The sequence below is a fragment of the Thunnus albacares genome, chromosome 1 (assembly GCF_914725855.1).
Source record: "Thunnus albacares chromosome 1, fThuAlb1.1, whole genome shotgun sequence".
In the NCBI taxonomy this organism is placed as follows: domain Eukaryota; kingdom Metazoa; phylum Chordata; class Actinopteri; order Scombriformes; family Scombridae; genus Thunnus; species Thunnus albacares.
Window position 1 is genome coordinate 34,433,653 of NC_058106.1, and position 21,283 is coordinate 34,454,935.

The 21,283-nt window shown below is 40.7% G+C and overlaps 2 protein-coding genes and 1 long non-coding RNA gene across 10 annotated transcripts; 2 read left to right on the plus strand and 1 right to left on the minus strand.

Annotated features, from left to right (window-relative positions):
- Positions 1-815: 815 nt before the first annotated feature.
- On the minus strand, positions 816-4,943 carry LOC122985278. 2 transcript variants are annotated; one of them, XR_006404089.1, is made up of 3 exons: positions 4,896-4,943; positions 3,069-3,181; positions 816-1,435 (listed from the first exon to the last, which is right to left on the minus strand). It is a non-coding gene; the product is annotated as an uncharacterized LOC122985278 (long non-coding RNA). The 2 variants fall into 2 exon arrangements; XR_006404090.1 differs by having other exon boundaries at positions 4,855-4,896.
- e2f8 (E2F transcription factor 8) lies at positions 3,785-13,429 on the plus strand. 5 transcript variants are annotated; one of them, XM_044355775.1, is made up of 15 exons: positions 3,785-4,202; positions 4,351-4,422; positions 5,571-5,628; positions 5,770-6,030; positions 6,123-6,276; positions 6,839-7,153; positions 7,260-7,421; positions 7,535-7,672; positions 7,781-7,999; positions 8,100-8,181; positions 8,780-9,293; positions 10,087-10,356; positions 10,485-10,620; positions 11,098-11,453; positions 12,457-13,429. In XM_044355775.1, the coding sequence occupies exons 3-15, from the start codon at positions 5,578-5,580 to the stop codon at positions 12,622-12,624; spliced, it is 2,826 nt and encodes a 941-aa protein (XP_044211710.1). In that variant the 5' UTR covers positions 3,785-4,202; positions 4,351-4,422; positions 5,571-5,577; the 3' UTR covers positions 12,625-13,429. The 5 variants fall into 5 exon arrangements, with proteins under 5 accessions (XP_044211710.1, XP_044211699.1, XP_044211729.1 ...); XM_044355764.1 differs by having other exon boundaries at positions 3,785-4,422; XM_044355794.1 differs by lacking the exon at positions 5,571-5,628 and having other exon boundaries at positions 3,786-4,202.
- A 2,145-nt stretch (positions 13,430-15,574) lies between these two features.
- On the plus strand, positions 15,575-20,958 carry csrp3 (cysteine and glycine-rich protein 3 (cardiac LIM protein)). 3 transcript variants are annotated; one of them, XM_044355832.1, is made up of 7 exons: positions 15,575-15,683; positions 15,926-16,065; positions 16,951-17,062; positions 18,430-18,601; positions 19,117-19,246; positions 19,889-19,982; positions 20,615-20,958. In XM_044355832.1, the coding sequence occupies exons 2-7, from the start codon at positions 16,003-16,005 to the stop codon at positions 20,680-20,682; spliced, it is 639 nt and encodes a 212-aa protein (XP_044211767.1). In that variant the 5' UTR covers positions 15,575-15,683; positions 15,926-16,002; the 3' UTR covers positions 20,683-20,958. The 3 variants fall into 3 exon arrangements, with proteins under 3 accessions (XP_044211767.1, XP_044211776.1, XP_044211783.1); XM_044355841.1 differs by lacking the exon at positions 15,926-16,065 and having other exon boundaries at positions 15,576-15,683; XM_044355848.1 differs by lacking the exon at positions 15,575-15,683 and having other exon boundaries at positions 15,926-16,064.
- Positions 20,959-21,283: the final 325 nt, after the last annotated feature.

A 21,283-nucleotide genomic window follows, 5' to 3' on the forward strand; every position in this document is an offset into this window, starting at 1 on the left:
TTTTTTGTCGGCCACAAACTTGACATCATGCTGTGCAGATCTTGTGAGTGTTGTAAACGTGGCTATTCAGCTTACACTCGGGGGAAGGAAAACATTAACTCAAGAGTTACAATCTGGAACAAATTGCTTGTCTAAAGGTTTGAGCTACTGCAGCATCCCTGCAGGAAAATCTGCGAGACCTTACAGGCTGCCTGACAGACTGGCTGCACTGAGCTTTCTGCAAACTGCTCGCAAATATCCAAAAAAAAATAAAGGACAACACGTTAACTGCGAGGAGGAATGAACATTAGAAAGCAGTATCTGTGGAGAGAAATGATGCTTACCCCGCACTTCTCTGTTTGTTTCATTCCCGCTGGAGATGGTCCCTGCCTCGTGCGTACTGCTGTCCGTTTCTCCGGCTGTGAGCGGAGCAGCCAGCTGATGCGTTAACGCGCTGTCGGAAATATCGAACGCGATGTACAGTTTGGGAAATGCGAAAACAAACTATACAGTAGGCTTATATGTATACCAACAATTACCTATTTCAGGACAGCAGTAACAACAGTTTCCTCTATTAATACCTCATTTTTACAAATGTGCTTATTATTTTAGTTTGACATTGACATGACATTACCTGATTAAGTTTTTATGTTTTTATTCTCTTTATGTCGTGATTCTTCTCTCTTTTACTGTTTATAGTTACTTCTTTTTCATGGTTGTTTCACGGCTTTGTATTTTTCAACTTTGTAACCTCATTTTAAAAAGTGCTGCATAAAAAAATGTAGTCATTTTTATTATGTTAAGAGCGTTAAGGAGAAAAAACAAATTTTCCAGCATTCAATGGTAGAAGTTTGTCTGATATTTATTTGACAGCCCTCATATTTAATACAGGAATTACATCTCTATTGCAACCTCCGTTTGTGAGATGAGACTATAATAGACAAGACAAGGTGAGGCTTTATTTATAGAACACATTTCATGAGACATAAAAACATCAACCTATGCAATGTAGTGGTAAAAACGAAAGAAAAAAGTAGATTAAAAGATTATAAAAAATCATAAAGAAAGAACATATATTCATCCATATCTACAATACCCACATATACATACACACATACACTCAAGGAATGTAATACAAGTGAAAAAACAGCTATAAACATCAAACAATAATAATTAATAGCTAAAAGCAATAATGACCTCAAGATGAATACCATTCAAATATCTGATATTGTGCAGACAGACTTGATCCATGTAAATCACTGTACTTTCCCAGTCGGAGTGGGTGGTCTAATTTACGAGGGGTAAGTGAAGGCAGCATCAAGGTCCCACTCGCTCCTTCTCACATCCGTAACATTACGTCACTGGCTGCTTGAAGCTCCGCTGTTCTCTCCCAACATCCTTGAAGGCGCCCGTCGGTTTCCATGGCGACTCCCAGTAAGGAGGGTTATACCGCCACCTAGCGCCGAAACAGAGACACGTCAATGAAAAGAAGAAGAGCCGTCAGCTGTCAGATAACTTTGTTTTACCCTGATGAATAAAGGAACTAAGTACATTTACTCAAGTATTGTGCTTAAGTACAATTTTGAGGTACTTATACTCTACCTGAGTATTTCCATGTGAGGCTACTTTATTCTTCCACTCCACTATATTTCAGAGGGAAATATTGTACTTTCTACTCCGTTACATTTATTTGACAGCTTTAGTTACTTTTCAGATGAAGATTTGACACAATGGATAATATAACAAGATTTTAAAATACAACACATTGTTAAAGATGAAACCAGTGGTTTCCAACCTTTTTGGCTTTTGACGTCTTACAAAAAGCAGTGTGTAGTCGGGGTCACATTTCACATGTCTATGAGTTGTTAACAGATCCACCAAATAGTGATTTTTCCCTCTAAACTTCTCACATGCTTTCATTTCAATAAATGTTCAAATGATCCAATATTTCACCAAAAATCAAAGATTAGAGAAAAAGTCCAAAAACTGAAAACAGATTTGTGTATCAGAACTTTGTTTTTTCTTCTTTCCTCTCCCATTAATCATCTCACGACCCCTCAGATTTATCTAGTGACCCTTTGGAGGGGCCCGACCCCTAGGTTGGGAACCACTGGACTAAACTAGCTAACTGTATATAAAGTAGTGTAAACTAGCTCCACCTCCAGCAGCTACAACAGTAACAAGCTGCTCTAACACTGATGCTTCACTATTAATAATCTAATGATGTCATATATAATAATATATCAGTCAGAGGAATCAAACCACTACTTTTACTGCAATACTTTAACTACATCAAGCTCATAATACTTATGTACTTTTACTTAAGTAGGATTTTTCATGCAGGACTTGTACTTGTAATGGAGTGTTTTCACATTGCTGTATTGGTACGTTTACTTAACTAAAGGATCAAAATGTTTCCATCATTGGGAACAGAACAGTTTCATTATTTTCCCACAGACCCCAAAAACCAACCAGCACACTCCTATGCTGGAATAATACTTTATTTAGAAATATGCATCATGTGAGAAAAATATAAAATGAAATAATAAGGGTCTAAAAACTACCACAAAATGAGTGATTCTCACAAAACTTTCCAATTAGGCCTAATCGAATCACCCAAACCTACTGACACGCAGTGACCCGGGGATGTTTGATGACCCCGGTTGGTTATCCAGCTGGGACCAATAACCTCTCTATTCTTCCATTTTTTATCTATTATTTTGTGCTGCCACTATATTTCCTGTAAGCAGTTAAACCTTATTGCAGAAACGACCCAGTAATCAAATCATGTAAACCTCATTTTACCGCAAACCATGAAAAGGCTTCAATCAAGTAATTATGTTAATTTGGTTATTTGCTGTATAATCGGGTTAGAGTGCATCTGTGCATGTAAACGTGATACACAGTTCGTAGTCGTCCTAAATCACAGAGCCGGAGACTTGTTTCCCCGTCTTTCAGCAAGAGATACGTGGAATCCCACATGTTCCCTGCATGCTTAGGCAAACTTTGTTGAAAAAAAGTGACAACAAATAGCTTTACTTTAACACTTAGCACAGAAGAAAAATCCCTTGTGACAAAAAGTATAATACCTGACGGGGCTTTGTGGACGAGGGCAGGACTTGGTTGTGGAGGTTGGTCAGTGGGGGCCGAACAGCAAATTTTTGGCTCAGGTTCCTTTAAGAGGTTAATCCAGCCATGCTCGCTGCAGGAATATTATAATATAATGGGAATTTAAGATCAAAATATACATTAGACTTACATTAAAACACATGAGCAACCTGTACAGTTGCAGAAATATTAATCACAGGCCTACATGTTTCACATTAAAGGACTGGTTCACAGTTTATCAAGTCAGGTGTCCATATGAACAGTGAAAGAAGTTTTCCTCGCTGTAATCATTCCTCCCGTTCATACTGACTATTAAAAGATCTCCTTCAAATGTGCTTTCAATGTAAGTGATGGAGGCCAAAATCCTCAATGTGTCCACACAGTCATTTAAAAGTTGATGTGAAGCTTATATTCAGCTTCATCAGTCTGAGTTAGTCATATCAAGTGGATATCTGACACGTTTACACGTTTTTAGCATCAAATTCCCTCTTTGTGTTTCCTTGGACAGTGTTTCCTTGTTGAGCTGCGGTGGAAGTATAGTAACAAAAAGAGGGTGTTGGCACTAAAAAGACTTTAACGTTGAAAGATATCTACTTGATTTGACTAATTTGAACGACTGAAGCTTCATATTAGCTTGCTAAAATTCTCTGGTGTCAGCTTCTTAAATGTGAATATTTTCATAATAAATGGTTTCTTTAGTCCTCTATGACAGTAAATTGAGTATTTTTGTATTTTATTTTCTAGTAAATGGTTTCTTTGGTCCTCTATGACTGTAAACTGAGTATATTTGGGTTGTGGACTGTTGGCCGGGAGAAAAGATTAGATTTTAGGTTGCATCTTGGGCTTTGGGAAACAATGATCGCCATTTTTCACCATTTTCTGATATATTAAAGACCAAACAACTAATCGATCATGAGACTAGGGTTCATTAGGGTTCATTAGGGTTACGTGTACAAGTAATTGAGCCCGCCTATCCCCCCCACAGGGAGGAAGTGTCGAGCTGATGTGAGCGCGCATGCTCGGACTGGGCGGGCCAAACGCTGCTGGTCACCCACACAACTGGGCAAACTTTTTCACAACTGTAGTAAAGTTGACCAAGAGGCTGCTGCCCGCTGGTAAAAAACTAAAGAGCCGTGAACATTTTGTACAGTTTCTTATATTCAAATATTTATTCTGACCGCTGGTGCGGTGGAAACGCTTGGTCTTGTGCGTAAAATCCATTTTTAAACCCATCAGACTGATCGTTTTTTTTTTTTTTTGGAGGTAACTTATCCACAACACATTACCACGAAGATGGGACGTCTCCTCTGAGCAAGGCTTGTTTGGCGGATTTGAGTAAGTCCAGACTTTTATTATGTGTTTTATCTTGTCAACATTTGTAAGTTTTAGTACGAAATGGTTTGTTTGGCGTAATCTCTGGTTTCGGCGTCGCTGAGTTACCGCCTCCTCCTCCTCGCTGTAAACTTTTTTCCACTCTGGCCATATTACAGTAACTAAAGTCTTTATCTTTTCTATTTAACAAAGACGTTGATGTATGAAAAGGTTTCAGGATTATCCGGTTTTATTGTGTTTAGTTAAGTTGCCCCAAAACCTCCTCAGACGGCGGGCGCTCGGAGCTGGCTGCACGACAACAAACATTACAATATAGGGAACCATTCGCTATTAAAACTGTCACATTAGCAACGAAACAGTGTTGCTTTGTAGTGGTATAACGACAGGAACTTCACTATAAATGTTTCAAAGTTTAAAGCGAGCGGCCGCTGTTACCGTATAAATGTTCCGCGCCAAGGATTTCAAAAAATATTTACCTGCGCGGGACACTCTTTTCACTTCCTCTACGTTGCCTCGCGCCGCGCTCCCATTGGCTACTTCACAGAAAAAGGGCGGGACCGCGCCGTCCGTTGGGTCCGGCGATTCGATGGAACGCACGTCAGTTACCGCCAATATCAATCTGGTGTTTTGATTAGATTTAAACAGATTTTTTATGATAGATTACACCAGAAAGGAAAAACAGACTAATATAATTATACCATCGGTACATTTCTAACTCGTGTCAGTGCTGTTAAAAAATAATGTGGGCTCCGGACAAATATATCGCACTCAAAAAGCGGTAGGACGATCCCTCCGAAAATATTTTTGCTGTAACGTTGATAATTTTAACGTTAATAATTTTAACGTTACATAGCTGTAATGCCGAAATTAATGATAAAGAGTTAATAATGTAAAGTTTAGTTTAGGATTAGATGCTGCTGCTTAAAACGGGCGATAATCCAGACTAATAAAAGATTGCATAATGTTAGTGTAGCATGTTTAAAGTTTGATAGATGGAATACATGTTAACTAGCTTAGTGTAGGTTCATTCATACTGTTCAGTTTTTAAAGATTTTCCTGATATTTTACACAATCCCTGAGCTGCACTTATCTCTGTGTTAAACCCTAGCTAACGTTAGCTAATATAATCCTTATTAAATTCTTATGCAAAGGTGGAAAATGTCAAGAACAGCGTTTGAATCTCAAAACCTCTCCCAGTCTGATTCCCAGGTCAGTAAGTGAGGAGTCTAAATGCTTCTCAGATATAACTTGTTCACTTATTTCTTTGTCATAATACCTAGAATACTCCAGTAAGAAGGGGTAAGTTTGCATATGAATAATTATCTTTTGTTTTATTCTCTTGCTGATTAGGATGGTGGCTTTGTAGCACCACAGGTTCCTGTAAATACTCCAAAGAAATCAACTGGCCCGTGTGTAGTCTCAGCGGAGAGCCAGCCAACCATGGGTCCCCTCACTACACCTAAAAAAGGAAGGGAAGTAGGCTCTGTCGACCCCTGGACGCCGACCTCCAACCTTAAAATGCTCATCAGCGCTGCTAGTCCTGACATCAGGAACAGAGAGAAGGAGCTGTGCACGGACACGGACGGACGGGAAGGTCCCGACTCTATGCAGGTAGAAAAGAGTTTGTGACACACACACACTTTCTGATGAGTCAAGATGTTCAAAGGAATACGTGTTTCATCTGTTTTGTCATCTCCCTGCAGGACACTGAAAATGGAGAAGAGTCAGAGAAAATGATCAGCAGAAAAGAGAAGAGTCTGGGTTTACTCTGTCATAAATTCCTCGCCCGCTATCCAGATTACCCAAACCCTGCCCTCAACAACGACATCTGCCTGGATGATGTCGCCACTGAGCTCAGTACGTCTGCTATATCGACTCTTTTTTTTTTAAATCTAAAATCATTACAATCAGGGCAGCAGCTAATGGGTTGCTTTCATTACTCATGAATCTGTAGGTTCTTGTATCATCACTCAGTTTATATAATGCCCGTCAGAGGTTACCAAAGCAACCTATTATGGTGTGATGTAGAGAGGAAAACAAATGTGCACATCTGAAAAACTATTAACGAGAAAATGTTTGGTATTTTTACTAGCAGATACAGCAAATTAGTATTAATTTAAATGTACATTTTGCCTGAAAACAATTATTGTGATAATGATTCTGTAATAACTGCAGTTCATTAGTTATTTCTATTCCAGACAAAAAAACACCAAATACCCATGAAAGCTGATTGTCAAACATTTTTCACACTGATTATAATTGTAATTTTTAGTTTATTCTCATAAACACAAATATATGAGTTTGTAGCAACTTTAATACCACATTAATTACTGTAGTTTGCTTGAACTCCACTTTTCCCTCTTGTCAGTTTCAGTTTTCTTTACTGTGATTCATCAACTTGTGTTTTCTGTCATCACAGACGTGGAGCGCCGGCGGATTTACGACATCATGAACGTGCTGGAGAGCCTGCACATGGTGAGCCGCTCGGCGAAGAACCGCTACACGTGGCACGGCAGGACCAAACTGGCTCAGACTCTGGCCATTCTGAAGCAGGTGGGCGAGGAGCACAGGTACGGACAGCAGATGCAGCAGATCCGACACCGTCTCCTGGACAAGGAGTTCGACTTTGACGGGGAGGAGAAGGAGAACGAGGTGGTGGTGGACTTGGAGAACGGCGAACAGGGACAGAAGGAGCTCTTCTTCGTGGAGCTTCCTGGAGTAGAGTTCAAAGGAGGTGAGAGAGCTGGCTGGAGAGTTTTTCTGGCTTTTACAATGTAAATGTTTAGTGTTTTTGTGGCGTAGCGATCACATTTTTAACCTCCTTTTTTTGTCCTCCCCAGCCTCCGTTAACAGTCGGAAGGACAAATCTCTGCGGGTGATGAGCCAGAAGTTTGTCATGCTCTTCCTGGTGTCTAATCCTCGTGTGGTCAGTTTGGACGTAGCCGCCAAAATCCTGATCGGAGAGGACCAGGGCGCGGATCAAGACAAGAACAAGTTCAAGAGTGAGTGCATCATTGTACTGCTGATGACACTGAAGTCCACTCTTAAGCCCGGAGATGTTTACATTAAAACGCAGGTGCAGTAGATAACCTCGCTGTCTGTCGTGTGTTTGCAGCCAAAGTGCGGCGGCTGTACGATATAGCCAACGTGCTGCGGAGCCTGAAACTGATCGAGAAAGTCCACGTGACGGAGGAGAGGGGGAGAAAACCGGCGTTTGAATGGGTCGGCCCCGAAGAATTCCCAGAAGTCAAAGGTATGGAGAACTTCTTTTCCTGTTGTTCATATGTTTTGGTTCACAATTAGAGTGAATTTTGAGCTTAGCGTCGTCGTCTTAAGACTAAACATTAAACTCTTGTTTCAGACTTAGAGAGCTCCACATCCAAGTGTCCACCCACCAAGAAGACAAGCGTACTGGAGTTGCGTCCCTCTGTAGACAACTGCGCCAAAAACCTCTTTCCATCAACCGGGGCTAAACGCAGCTTCACCCGACACCCCTCCCTCATAAAGCTGGCTAAGAGCATTCAGGACGACCGGCGCAAGATCAACTCCGCACCCAGCAGTCCCGTCAAGAGTTCACTCAGTGAGTACAGACAGCGTTTTCCTCAGACCAGGTCGCCGTTGCGGTGTGTCTTTATGAATGGCGTGATGACACTAATCTTGGTTTCCTCTTTCGCTTTCAGGTGACTCGTCAAACACTGACTTCCCAAACAAGATGGCTCAACTTGCTGCTATTTGTAAGATCGAACTTGACCAGGAGTCAGCGTAAGTCTGCATCTAGACTCACTGTTTACACTAAAACTGTTTGAGGCTCTTTAAATAAAATCTGGTGCATTTGTCCATTTTAAAGGAGTGTAGTCTGGTGCAGAACAAAGACCTGCACCTAGTCCACCTAAGAAAGAGGCTGCTTCCAAACAAACTCTGGTGTTTTGTTTTCTTTGTAGCAACACTCATATCTGAATGAGTTGATGTGTTTCTGCTCTACTGATGAGGCATCTCTGTCAGGGATGGAAATAAGTTGATTATTTTGCAGTTAAATATTATTTAACTGACTGTTAAGAGAATTGAAGAGACGCTTGAGTCAAATCTAATTTCACTTTGTTATTAAGCAGTGTAATACTCAAGAGAAGAGCAGCGTGACTTGCAGGGCCACACAGTAATGAGGACGCAGGATCACTGATCGCCAAAAATATGAAAACGAGTCAGCTGCCCTTTGTTGCATCTCTTGAGTTGTTTGTAACAACACTGGATGGAGAACAAGAGAACTGTACTACTCAGCTTCCAGCCTTAGATTTTATAATTTGTTATTCCTCGTAGAGCCCTTTAGGGTTAAACGAGGCTAATTAATCTGCTTCTGTTCCAGGACTGGAGACGAAGATCCAAATCCTGCTCCCACTGAGCCGCGCACAGCTGCCGAGCAGCTGGAGCCGACCGCTTCCAGCTCAATGGAACCACCTCAGAAACCGTTACTAACTCCGACGCAAGAGCTGCGAGTCAACACTACTGTCCACCTCACCCCTCACGCCCAGCTACAGGCCCAGCCGCCGGGCACCGTCGCCTACATCCCCGCGCAGTGTTCACCCCTGATCCCCGTCCTGTTACCTCAGCAGCAGGGGAGCGGTCCCTACGCCGTGTTTTTACGCTCCTCCTCCCTCAGGCCGAACCCTCTGGCCAGGCCGCAGCCCACCAGCCTCGCCGTACGCTCCATGACCTTCGAGGATAAGACTGGGCGGAGCCCGACGGCCCAGTCGGCCGCAAAGAGCCAGTCGGCCTCCAGGGCGCCGGACGTCAGCCCCTTGGTGCTCAAACGGCTGTGTTCTGATTCAACGTCAGAGAGCAGCCCCTCTAAAGCCAAGAGGACTGACTCCAACTTCAAGGTGAGCAAAATAAATATACTGTTAAACTTTTTACACTCAGCGTGCTCTTTATTAGGAACACCTGTGAAATATAACAACTCTGCTATAAATTCTACTTTTACAGAGCTTATACATTTTCAGTTTTGACATTGTCAGAACGGTGATAACTCTACTTCATGTTTATTATGGAAAAGTGTTCTTGATATTTTGCCCCCACATTATGGGGTGGATTTAAAAAAAAAAAAAAAAAAAAAGAAGCATAACAGCAAGTTTCTACACCCACAGGAGCCGTAAACAGACCACAGCATGATACAGTTGCAAGACATGAAATTTTTTTCCTAACGTAAATGTACAATAAATCTTAATTACTGTGTAAAACCCATAAATAAAGGCAACAACGAAGGCATGCTGGGAAATATAGGAATGACTGAGGTGTACAATACTGCACAGGCGTGCAAATCAGAAAAAATAAAGTAGCTACAAAGAAGAAAATGTAGAAGAACCACTGAGTGGAGGAAAAGTAGAGGAACATTTGAAAAAAAAGTAGTTACACCAAATGGAAATGACAGGACAGAACCTGATTGAAACAACAGAGGGAGATGATTTCCTTTCATATCTCTGTTGTGATGCTGCTCGCTGTCTTCACCACGGTGTTCCAGGCCGTTAGGAAAGCAACTGACTAGTCTTCTTTAAAATTCTGCACAACAAAAACCTGATGTGCAATTAATGAAACAGATGTGTAAAACACAGAATCACTTAAAGCTCGTGTGTCATGTTATAACGTATCTTTTCTCCCTCTCTGTCTCTCACACAGGACACTTCCCCGAAGCTGTGCGAGATCCTGCAGGCTCGTCTGAAGGCCCGTCGCGGCGGACAGCTCTCCAGTCGGCCCTCGCCTCGCGCCCTCCACCTGGACCCCGAGTTCGTCAACACCCCCGCCGTAGGCGCCGTAGCCCATCAGCCTCTAGAGCAGAGCTTGGAGACGTTCCTGGACAGGGAAGACAAGACGGCGAACTCCGACAGCGAGGCGGGACTGACGCCGGTCAGAGACGTCCCGCTCACGCCGGGACAACTCCACACCGAGGTAGAAGCGCAAACACGCTGCTTAAAAACCAGAAAGACTTTAGAGCACAAATTAGGACACAGATTTTAGAGCTTTGTTGTATTTGTTGATCAGAATGTGTGTAACATTTATTTCTCTGCTTCCTTCAGACTTTAGTGCCAGCTGGATACCTGATCCCAATCTCCCAGCAATCCCTCATCGGCTACAAGGAAATACAAGCTTCAGGCGGAGAAAACAACAAAGCTTCAACTCCCACTTACAACATCTTCCAAACACCAACTGCAGGTATTTATATCGTTAGATAAAACGATGATTTACATCTCAGAGTGCAAGAGTTTGTCTTTAGCCAAACTATAGTGAAAGATTTTACTTTGTTATATTTAGATTTGGGCAATTTGATATAAATAATAATAAATAAATAACTAAATAAAAAAAATGTCCATCACAAGGGGACATCTTTAAATTCCTTTTTTAACTGTCAAAATCCCAAAGATATTAATTTACAGTGATAGAAAAGAGAGAAAAGAAATCAATTCTCACATTTAAGAAGCAAGAACAAGAGAAGGTTTTGCATAATTAATCACTTATCTGTTAATTTTCAACTAAATCAATCAACTAATCAGTTCAAACACAGGTGATTCTCTTTACATTTATTTTTTTCTTACAGTAGTTTAGATTTGAAACCTGTCAACAAGGCTGAAGTTCAGCTCCAGTCAGTAACAACATCAGAATGAACAGACGGGACCGTTTTGTCTTCCACAGGCTCCAGACCTCCACCAGCCCAGGAGATTACACCCACCAGCCTTCGTCTTCACAAACCCCCCGCTGCTGCAGCCGCCGCCGCCGCCACCGCCTCACCCCACGCCACCCAGCAGGCCCACCGCCTCCACAGCCCCAGCCCCGCCATCCTCAACTTCACCCTGCAGAACCTGGGCCTGATCTCAGGCTCCAGCCCGGTAAACGCTTTCACGGCCCCCCAGACTCCAGAACACGCCAACACCCTGGCCAGTCCGCTGGCTCTGCAGCAGAGAGGGATGGTTTTCATCAAACCGCTGTCGCCCGTGCCGGTCCAGCAGTCTGTCCCCCCGCATCCGGTGGCCCTCATCAGTGTACAACAGGTACCAAAAAACTACTGTGTTTAGTAACATTTTGCATTTTTAAAGGGTAATTACACACTAAATCATTTTCTTTACACTGTACATATAATCACATGATAGTCTGTGTTAGCATGTGATAATATTTTGTGTAAAAACTGCTATTTGTGCTCAAAATTAGCTTATTTCTGTCTGCTTGGATTTGAAAATTCAGTTCAAATTCTCTGCTCCTCCCCACTCGAGACGTAATATAAACACTTCCAGGTGTATTTCATATCATCCGCCCACCAAGTATAAATATCAGAACAACGGCTAACTGTAGCTTCAGTTTATGCTTCTCACACAGAGCTGCAGGTAGCGTTAGCAAGTGTGATAAGAGATGTCAGAGAGGCGATGTGGTCATGCAAATAAGCCAAAGATTTCTTCCTTTTCTGTGGGCCGGCCAATAACTCTGCTATATTCAGAGCTTTGCGAGATATTCAGGGCTGACGATGCTAACGTTAACCACGATAAACAACAGCGCTGCAGCTAAGTACTGACACACACCTGAGAGCCGGACAGAAGCTTTTACAAAGATCTGTGAATGTGCTGGTAGTGACTGTCAGAGCTCCAGCAGACTCTCTGTGTGTGTCTGCAGCGTTGTAACCACAGAGAGTCTGACAGCAGCTGCTCACGGTCGGTTGGCTCTAACGGCCTCATATCACCAGTCATGCTACGCTGAGCGGTGGTCAGTTTCAGTCCGCTCCGGTCGGTGTCCTCTTACCTCCCGTGTCACACACACTACAGCTGCATTTTTTTAAATATGCAGGGATGGAGGGAGCTAGCAGGATTCTGATGTGTAGTTACTCTTTAAAACGTCAGTTCACCAAAACCACAAGAACATGCATCTAGCTGTCAGCAGTTCATGAGAACAGTCTGTTTGGTAGAAAGTGAAATCTTAATCATAGTCATGATTTGATTGAACTAAACCTTTAAGATCAAAAGCCGTCAAACTAACTGAATATTCTCTGCTGTCTTCTTCCTCCAGCCTGTGATGACCACCCCTAAAGGGACGGGGCTCCCCCAGCACAGCTTCTTCCACACGCCGGTCCCCCTCTCGCCTCTTGCTACCGTGGTAACCAGCGGCGGACACCCGGCCACCAAAACTGTTTACATCCCTCAGAGGAGGCTGGACGTCAACACTGAGGACTCCTGAAAGCCTTGAAGGAACCCCCCCTCCCCCCCTCCTCCCCCCCCCCCCCCCCTGATGATTGTGTACATTATATGAGTGTATGGGTATTGTTTGTGTCTCGTGGGCGGGTGTCTCGTGATTAGCATTTTCTAGGATTCATTACCTCTGAACATTTCGCAGCAGTCTCACTGCCATCGTTCTTATCACGGCCTCGGGGCTAAAAATAGCCGCCGCGCGGACCAGAGCTGCGGCACGGTGGACACACGGAAATTAGGTTTCACAAACAAGTTCACCAGAGACTCATGAACACTACTGTCCTGCTCGTGGTGATGCTGGTGGAAAGTGTTTTCCCCCAGAGATGAATTTGATTTCCAGAGAACAAACCAAACAGTTGTTTTTTCTTAACAGGGTTTTTTTATTTTAATTTTATTTTTAGTTATATTTACTGATGTGGGTGATGTGAGCACCAAAATGTTTTATTATTCAAATTACCAAGATTAGTTAACGTCACATCAACGCCATAAAAGAAAAAACACACCGAAGTCAGATGGACGTTTTTGACTGAAAGTTAAATTTGATTGGAAAAATTACCGACTGATCATTTTGTCTCTAAGTAAAAAAAACTTTTGCACATATGTAAATGTTATCTGTTACCCCTTTTTTTTAAAAAAAAAATGGAAATGTTAAGAATATGTGAATATTTGTGATGAATTCTAAGACTAATCAGACATTTTGATAAGTTTAATTTATAAGGAAATTACCTTCATTTTTTTGATGTCCTGCTAAATGTAAAATGCAAAATAAATTTTAATAGATTTTTTGTCTAAGAGCATCATGTGATGTGTGTCTGTGTTTTACAGTGATGTTTCTCATAATACTGAATGGACACTGGGGGGGAAATGTGGGTCTACAACTAACAGTTATGTTCATTAATCTGTCACTTATTCTCATATTTAATCATTTAGTCTATAAAATTTCAAAAAATAGATTTTAGACTAACAGTATGATGTCCAAATATGTTAAATTTGGAAGAAAAGCAGCAAATCTTCACATTTTGAGAAGCAGGAAACAGCAAATGTTAAGTATTTTTCCTTGATTGTCAATAATTAACAAAATTTCAGATAATTTTCTGTTGATCAATCAGTCATTTAACTGTTTCAGCGCTGGACGTTTCCCAGAGGTTGAATCCTAAAGACTTTTTATCCTCTTGACTTTGAGTCCAGCAGAACCAACTGGTCCAGTACAGAAGAAGCTGGAAAGTCACAACTGAGGCTGATGAGAGTTTAGACTGATGAGAGTGATAACATAAAGCTAACGTGACGCCACATCCCTTTATGTCAGCAGAACGGGAAAATGTTGACACCTGGGAGAATTTATACCTTATTTCAGGATTTGTCATTATACCATATAAATGTAAAAGAAGCCTTAATTACAAATGTGCATCATGTCACATATATGTAGCAGTTCATTAATGTTAAATTAGGTTTTAAACTGTTGGTTGTTTAATTTATTTTTAATTAGCCGTATTGATTGTTAGGTTAAAGTCGACCTCCACTCACACATGTGTTTAGCTTATTGTTACTGCGCTCTGATGTTTGAGCTTCACTGTGCAGGATGATGTTTGTGCAGTTGTGAAACTAGACGGATGTTTTCACTTTCGTCTGCTGAAAGTTTCTCTGCTCTTTTAAATATCAGAGTTTAAGGGACGGGCCTACCAGCAGGATTTGTGACATCACAACAGGTTTTGAAGGGTCATGGTCAAGTATTCAATTTACACAAGTGTGATTTGGGAACTTGAAGCCTCAAAACACTAAGAATTAACTTTCTGGATTTTTCTTTGAGGGAAATTGAATAGATGAAATTTTATGTTTTTTTTATTAGGTGATTGTACTTGTTTGAGGAAAAAACATATTAGACATATTATTCCAAGCAGAGTATTTTTTATATTGTGTGAAGTGGATCTTTAAATATAACATCTTATTTACATTCAACTGGTAACAATTACAAAGTTCTTGCAAACCAGAAAATCTTACAGGCAAATGTGTGGGATCAAAAACTGACAGAAACTAAATATTCTGCACAGTGTCGAACTCTTGAACTCACTGAACTGACACGTTTTCACTCCTCAGACTTCATCAGGTAAAATTAATGATCAGTATCACCTGATTAGGGTCTAAACACCAAAACATAAACAAAGTGAGTACAAGTGAACAGGACTTTTAGGTCACCAGTGATGTTGCAGCCATTTTGCCAACTCCAGACAGTTTGATACGTCAGCAGCTCTTGTGGCAAATATTTAAATTTCACAGCTTATATACTTACTAACAATATTTAAATGGTACTTCTTTGATTTATTGGCTTTCTTGTTAAATTTGAGCTTTTGTATATTAGGTAGTTTTATGTCAGCAGCTGCAGTTTCTATGTCAGAGACAAGAACAATAAAGTTCTCTTGAAGTCTTGAACTGAAACTCTTAAGGTGGGAGATACAGATGAAAGTTTCCTCCCGTTCTCTCGTAATTACAACTAACAACCAGCTTTTCATAACCTGGTTCCTGAGTCACCACTGATTCATTCAAATAGAAACTGTAGATTCAGTTTGATCATCAGGCTGTACAGAGGTAGATTTAGGCAACAACATGACCTTTCCTTTGACGCCCCCCCTTAAAATTTACCCCACTAGCGGTCAAGATCTATGAACAGCACTTCTTTATCCATCCAACCACATTGTTTTCTGGCACCACAGCCTCACAATGTCTTTGGTGTATGACGTGCCCATTGTTTATGTACATAATCCTACAACATACCATGTGGATGCATCCTCTGCGTGCAGCTGTCAGTCAGTGTCGGCTGGAGTTTCCTGTCTGAGTCCAGAACAAATGTTGGAGTGGCTGATGTTCAGGCCTCTTTCAGCCTGTGATGATGAAGGGTCAGAGGGCTCGGCTCTGTCACGAGTTATTTTAGGAGGATGGTTTCATTGAAGCGTCACCGGTGGTCTGAGGTGATGGTGAGATGGAGGGTATTTAAGCTGAGCCGGGAGCGTTCGCTGTCACGTTAGGACAGAAGCACAAAGGCTTGGATTCAAGGTAAGCAGTGATTCATTTCTTTTAATGCTTCCTGTTAGTAGTTGAGTTGATATTACAGCACGCAGGTAACGTGGTTGATTTAATGACGAGGCTGTTTATTGTGTCTTCTTTGAGCAGCTTCTATTTTTGACCTTGAGTTTGTTCCATATATGAGAATTTGATTTTTCTGGAGGGAATTCAGTATTTTTTCTAATCGAGTCTGATGAAGAGGCTGCTTTGCTTTTGTCCGTCCGATGTCTCAGTAAAGCCTCTATTCCTGGAATATCACATACCAGTCCTGTGAGGTGATGGGCAGCCTCTGATAGGAGTGGAAACTGGAATGTCAGACAGAAGGCCAGAGAGGGCACCGACGCCACATCTCCAGGCTTTCAGGGCTTTTAGGGGAGTCAAGAACCCTCGAAACTGATAAGAAAATGAACTCATAAAGCTGTGTACGAGTTAATTGGTTTAAATTGTTCAACTAAAACATTACAGGATTTTTAGAACAGGTCAGTATTGGGGAAGGTTAAGTTTTAGGTTAGGGTATTAACACTTTAATTTGAAGATTTAATAATGTCATTTTAACAACTTTAAAGATGTTAACATGTCTCTACATCCGGCTTAAATTTGGGGAAATGAGTGAAAATTGAGTGTAGAAAATGAGAAGGGACATGCAATAAAGTGTACATAACTTACAGCAGTTTTCCTTACTTAAAAAAGTTTTTAGATATTTAGATTATCAGTGTTACTTCCCTCCTTTTTGTTTCTGAGTTATATTATTGACTCTGGAATCACATCTAACAGCAAATATCATCAGATCCTCATGAACGCTTTTGTCATTCAACACTTATCAGAGCTTAACGGGCAAAAAGATCCGACCCCATCTTCATTCATGTCATTATAAATACATATTTGAACAATTTGAAGATATCACATTAGACGAGAGCAGAAATGATTAGTTAATTAATCAGCAAAAATATTAATAATCAATTTGTCAAGAAAAAATACCAAACATTCTCTGGTTCCAGCATTTAAACACGTCACGTTGTGCTCTGAGAGATTTTCATGGGCAGTTTGCACATTTTTTTTGACATTTTATAGACCAAATGATTAATAGAATTAATTAAAGAAAGAAAATAATGTGCAGATGAATCATTAATGAAAATGATCAACTGTTGCAGCCTTACATTAGACTGTGATGGAGGACATTTATGACGTTTACTGTATAAAGACATTTCAGTTCTATGTTATCTATTCTTATCTATTTATTTATTATTTTTCCTTTTAGATGCCAAACTGGGGAGGAGGCGCCAAGTGTTCAGCGTGTGAGAAGACGGTGTATCATGCAGAGGAGATCCAGTGTAACGGGAGGAGCTTCCACAAGACCTGCTTCATCTGCAGTAAGACTGACAGACTGACTAATTGTGCACAATCAGGATTACAACTGAAGAAGCTGGTTTAAAACATATCAGAAAGGTGGGAAATGGGGGTATCTTGAAATCCCAGTTGGTCATTTCTGTTCCAGTTTAGTGTTTAGTCCGTTTTGAGGCAGTTTAATTTATTCATTCATCATCAAAAGTCCACATGCAGGTCTCTTTAAGTCACCACAGTACCTTGGACGTTTTCCTTCTGTTTGGTTGGAATGAAAAGCAGCAAACCGAACAACCAACCATCAGGTTTTTCATTCCTTCCATGTTTAATCTGTTGGTCTCCAGTAGATGTTTCTTGCTCTTATCAGCCGTCTTGTCGGCACCTTCAGCTGCTTATAAAAGCTCCCTGTGAATTTACAGAAGAGCCACAGAGCAGCATATTTCAGCTTCTGTAGCTTTCCTCCTTGTTCTCTTGCTGACAGAGATATGTAGTCCAGTTTTTGATTGATTTAATTTGATTTTGATTGTGTTTGGTTTCCGTTTTATTATTGTTTCTTCCCTTCATGCCCTTTTCACCTGAGATGGGAAGACCCTTCTTTCCTCATTTCTTCCTTTTCTTCATTTCTTCCTTCCAGTGTTTTTCTTTCCACCTCCTTTTCGTTCCTTTATTAATTCTCTTTTCCCCTCTCTCTGTTTTGTCTCTTTCTCTTTCTTTTCCTCTCTCTCATAAAGCTCCTTTTACTCTTCCTTCATCTCAGACCTCTCCTGCTCTCAGCAATAACTCAAATTATCCTCTCTGGAAAGCATCCCTCTCTGATTTACTTTTGTTGTATTTCATGTGGGAGTTGACGGAGTCTCTCTCCGGGGTTTGACAGAGTTCCCCCCCCCCCCCTCCACTGTCTTCTGTTTGGACGGACATCCTGACATGAATATCAGTTGCGGTTCTGTTGCGCTGCAGCCAAATATCGAGGACATAAACAGATCTCCCAGCTGCAGAGGTCTAATCCAGGGACTCAGAGCTACATGAGAGCCCAGAGAGTTAGACACCTCATAGACGATAACTCTTCTCTGCACAAACACAAACACTCCAGTTGGTCGGGAACATGTGACCGCTTGATTGTTCCACCGGGAGCTCTGAAAGGCCTCTGCGATAAGCTCATCCATCTGCTAAAGTGTTCATCTTTTCTTAAACCTTCGCCTCACACCCGGCTCCCTCCCTACAAATAGAAACACAAGACATCTGACTATGTGTAATGTCATTGTTGACTGATAAAACAAGCTAGGTGGGAGCTTTATTTAACCTTCATTACTTCACCGTGACCGTGTGCCTTTTAACGCAGCCTCATTGTCAGATAATAACTAAAATAAAATAAAATATCTCTGTTTCTTTCGTATAGTGAGCTGCAGAAAAGGGCTGGACAGCACCACGGTCGCAGCCCACGAGTCTGAGATTTACTGCAAGTCCTGTTATGGCAAGAAATATGGACCAAAAGGATACGGATACGGGCAAGGAGCCGGAGCTCTGAGCTCTGATCCTCCGGGACAGAACGTCGACCCGCAGTCTCATGAGTACGTGTTCACTCATAGTGTGGTTCACTTCACCCAAATCCAAAAAAATAACATATTTGTATTATATTTTTATTCATATTTAAAATATTATATTATAGTAATTCAGCCATTTAGTTTATTTTGGATTTATGCGCAGAGCTTTCCAGAAGTTTCTTCATCATACTCCTTCATTTTTGGTGATTTTGTTGGACTGAACCTTTAATTATCGGAAGTCGAGCTAGTTAATGTCACTTTTCTCCAGTATGATGAAGGTTACTTTCTAAACACAGTGACAGAAACAAGTTTATAAGCTTAAAAATTGTGTTTTCTTCCAATACACATAAAAACATTGGAAAAAAACGTAGATTTGTGTCCTATGTTGGTGTTACTGCTGGCATCGCTCCTCAAAAATACAAAAAAAAAAAAAAAAATCAAACTAGTGGTAAAAAAATTAATAAGATCAAAATATTCAAAGACCAGTAACCAGAGATGTCATCAAATGTCACAAATAGTGAAATGTTTTTGTTTTTTCACAGTTCGAAACGACGACCGTCCGCCACAAACGCCAATCCCAATAAATTTTCACAGAAGTTTGGAAGTTCAGACCGCTGCCCTCGCTGCTCCAAAGCTGTCTATGCAGCAGAGAAGGTGATGGGAGCCGGGAAGGTAAGTCTGTCCTGCTGAAACATGGAGGTTTTTAATTTGGGGTTATTTAGTTTATTTCCACACATTGTAAATAAATCCTTCTGCGATTTGAAGTTCCAGCAGACTGAGCAGAGATCTAAACTCAGAACTTTGCCACTAGACTCTGACGTTTTCTTTGAAAATGTTTTTTTTTAATATTGATGACAACGTTGCCACCAAGGGAACGAGGAGGATGAACAAGACTGTTTTATACCATCCAATGATGTGGTTGATCCTCAGTGCAAATAACTGGAAAATTCTGAGCCCATAAATTAAAAAAGAACATCACTAAAAAACAATCAGTCTGTTAAACTGTTTGGTCCAGAGTATAATATCTAGTATATATTGTAGGCCAGATTACTGCAGACATTACTGAGCACGTGCATGCTCCCAAGAGGATAAATCTTTAATGACCTCATGACCTTTTCTCTATCATCACCTTCAGGGCAAATTTTACACTTTTATTCCCACAATTAAACTCTGAGCAAGATGATTAGTTTAAAACATGGTTTAAACTTTATTTTTGTAAATTAATTTCAGCCTGAATCCTATGTGAATAACACTTGTCATGTATGTGTGTGTGTGTGTGTGTGTGTGTGTATGTGTATGTGTGTGTGTGTGTAGCCTTGGCATAAAACCTGTTTCCGCTGTGCCCTGTGTGGTAAAAGTCTGGAGTCAACCACTGTGACTGACAAGGACGGAGAGCTGTACTGTAAAGGTGAACACGCATACACACAGACACACAAACAAACAAATACACACACACACACACACAAACAAACACACACACACACACACACACACACACACACACACACACACACACACACACACACACACACACACACTTGTTTTTGTCACTTACCCTAATAATGTTAACCAAGTCTTAACCCTAAAATAGTTAATGGTTGACCTTGTAGGTGACCAGCTTTTTGCCCTAAACATGATTATTAGTTATTAGATCGACTGGAAATTAATTGGAAACTATTGTGATAATAAATTAGTAGCAGTCAAGCAAAAATACCAAACAAATAAATGATTAATTGAGAAAATAATCTGCAGATTAATCGATAATGAAAATAATCATTAGTTGCAGCCCCAGTATATTATAGTTGTGAGCATCATCTACTACTAATGCCTCAAATGTGCATTTTGGTCCTCACAAGTAGAGAAATAAAGTACTATAGACCACACACACACACACACACACACACACACACACAGAGTCAGTAAACTGAGGCAAAGTGTATTAATAAAGAAAAAGTGTAACAGTTTATATAAAAAAGCTGCATCATTAACTCATTGTTCAACATTGAACCAACTCTCATTGTTTTCTGTCTTTCTCTTCAGTTTGCTACGCCAAAAACTTCGGCCCAAAAGGGTTCGGACTGGGGAACGCCGCCATGTTGGACGAATAGCAGTGAACTACGACTGCAATCAAAGAACCTCAAACTCACATTTACTGAGTTACACCGCAGCTGTTTAGACGGAGACTCGGCTTTTAATTACGTTAGTCTGGATGATGTTTGTAACATATGAGTCCACACCGAACAGGATAGGCTGTTTCACTGCAGAAAAATTGAGATGATACTCAAAATGCTTCATTCTGAGTATTTAATTTCATTCTTTATCTTTTATACTTCACATATTGAGCTGAACTAATCATTATTAGAATAAATCACTAATTCTACTTATTCCTTTTGTTTGTAATTATTGTTTAGATGTAGTTAGATGAGAACAACTGCTAAACAAGAACCAACCCTTAATTAATTTGTTTTTAGCCTGTGAATTTATTTGCACCGGTTACTGCCTGCTGTTGCCTCATCCTGTTAATTATTAATAGAATCTTATTTGCATTCATGAATTACTCTTCTGTAATAATTAATTAGAATAATCAAGGCAACAAGTGATTAACAAATGCAAACAGTTTTGTCTAAGCAGCCGTGCAGAGCGGGACGGGACGAGATGTTTTTGTCAAACTAAAATTAGAGCTGTTATCTCACACTATTAAATTAGAGA

What these genes read in the sequence shown, in the direction of transcription:
- e2f8 (XM_044355757.1), top strand. Translation starts at nt 5,160, where the DNA reads ATGTGGGCTCCGGACAAATATATCGCACTCAAAAAGCG. An exon ending in AGAATTCCCAGAAGTCAAAG is followed by an intron (nt 7,673 to 7,780) that starts GTATGGAGAACT and finishes CTCTTGTTTCAG; the next exon opens with ACTTAGAGAGCTCCACATCC. An exon ending in CCCTCATCAGTGTACAACAG is followed by an intron (nt 11,454 to 12,456) that starts GTACCAAAAAAC and finishes TTCTTCCTCCAG; the next exon opens with CCTGTGATGACCACCCCTAA.
- csrp3 (XM_044355832.1), top strand. Translation starts at nt 16,003, where the DNA reads ATGTCAGACAGAAGGCCAGAGAGGGCACCGACGCCACATCTCCAGGCT. An exon ending in CAAGACCTGCTTCATCTGCA is followed by an intron (nt 17,063 to 18,429) that starts GTAAGACTGACA and finishes TCTTTCGTATAG; the next exon opens with TGAGCTGCAGAAAAGGGCTG. An exon ending in AGGTGATGGGAGCCGGGAAG is followed by an intron (nt 19,247 to 19,888) that starts GTAAGTCTGTCC and finishes GTGTGTGTGTAG; the next exon opens with CCTTGGCATAAAACCTGTTT.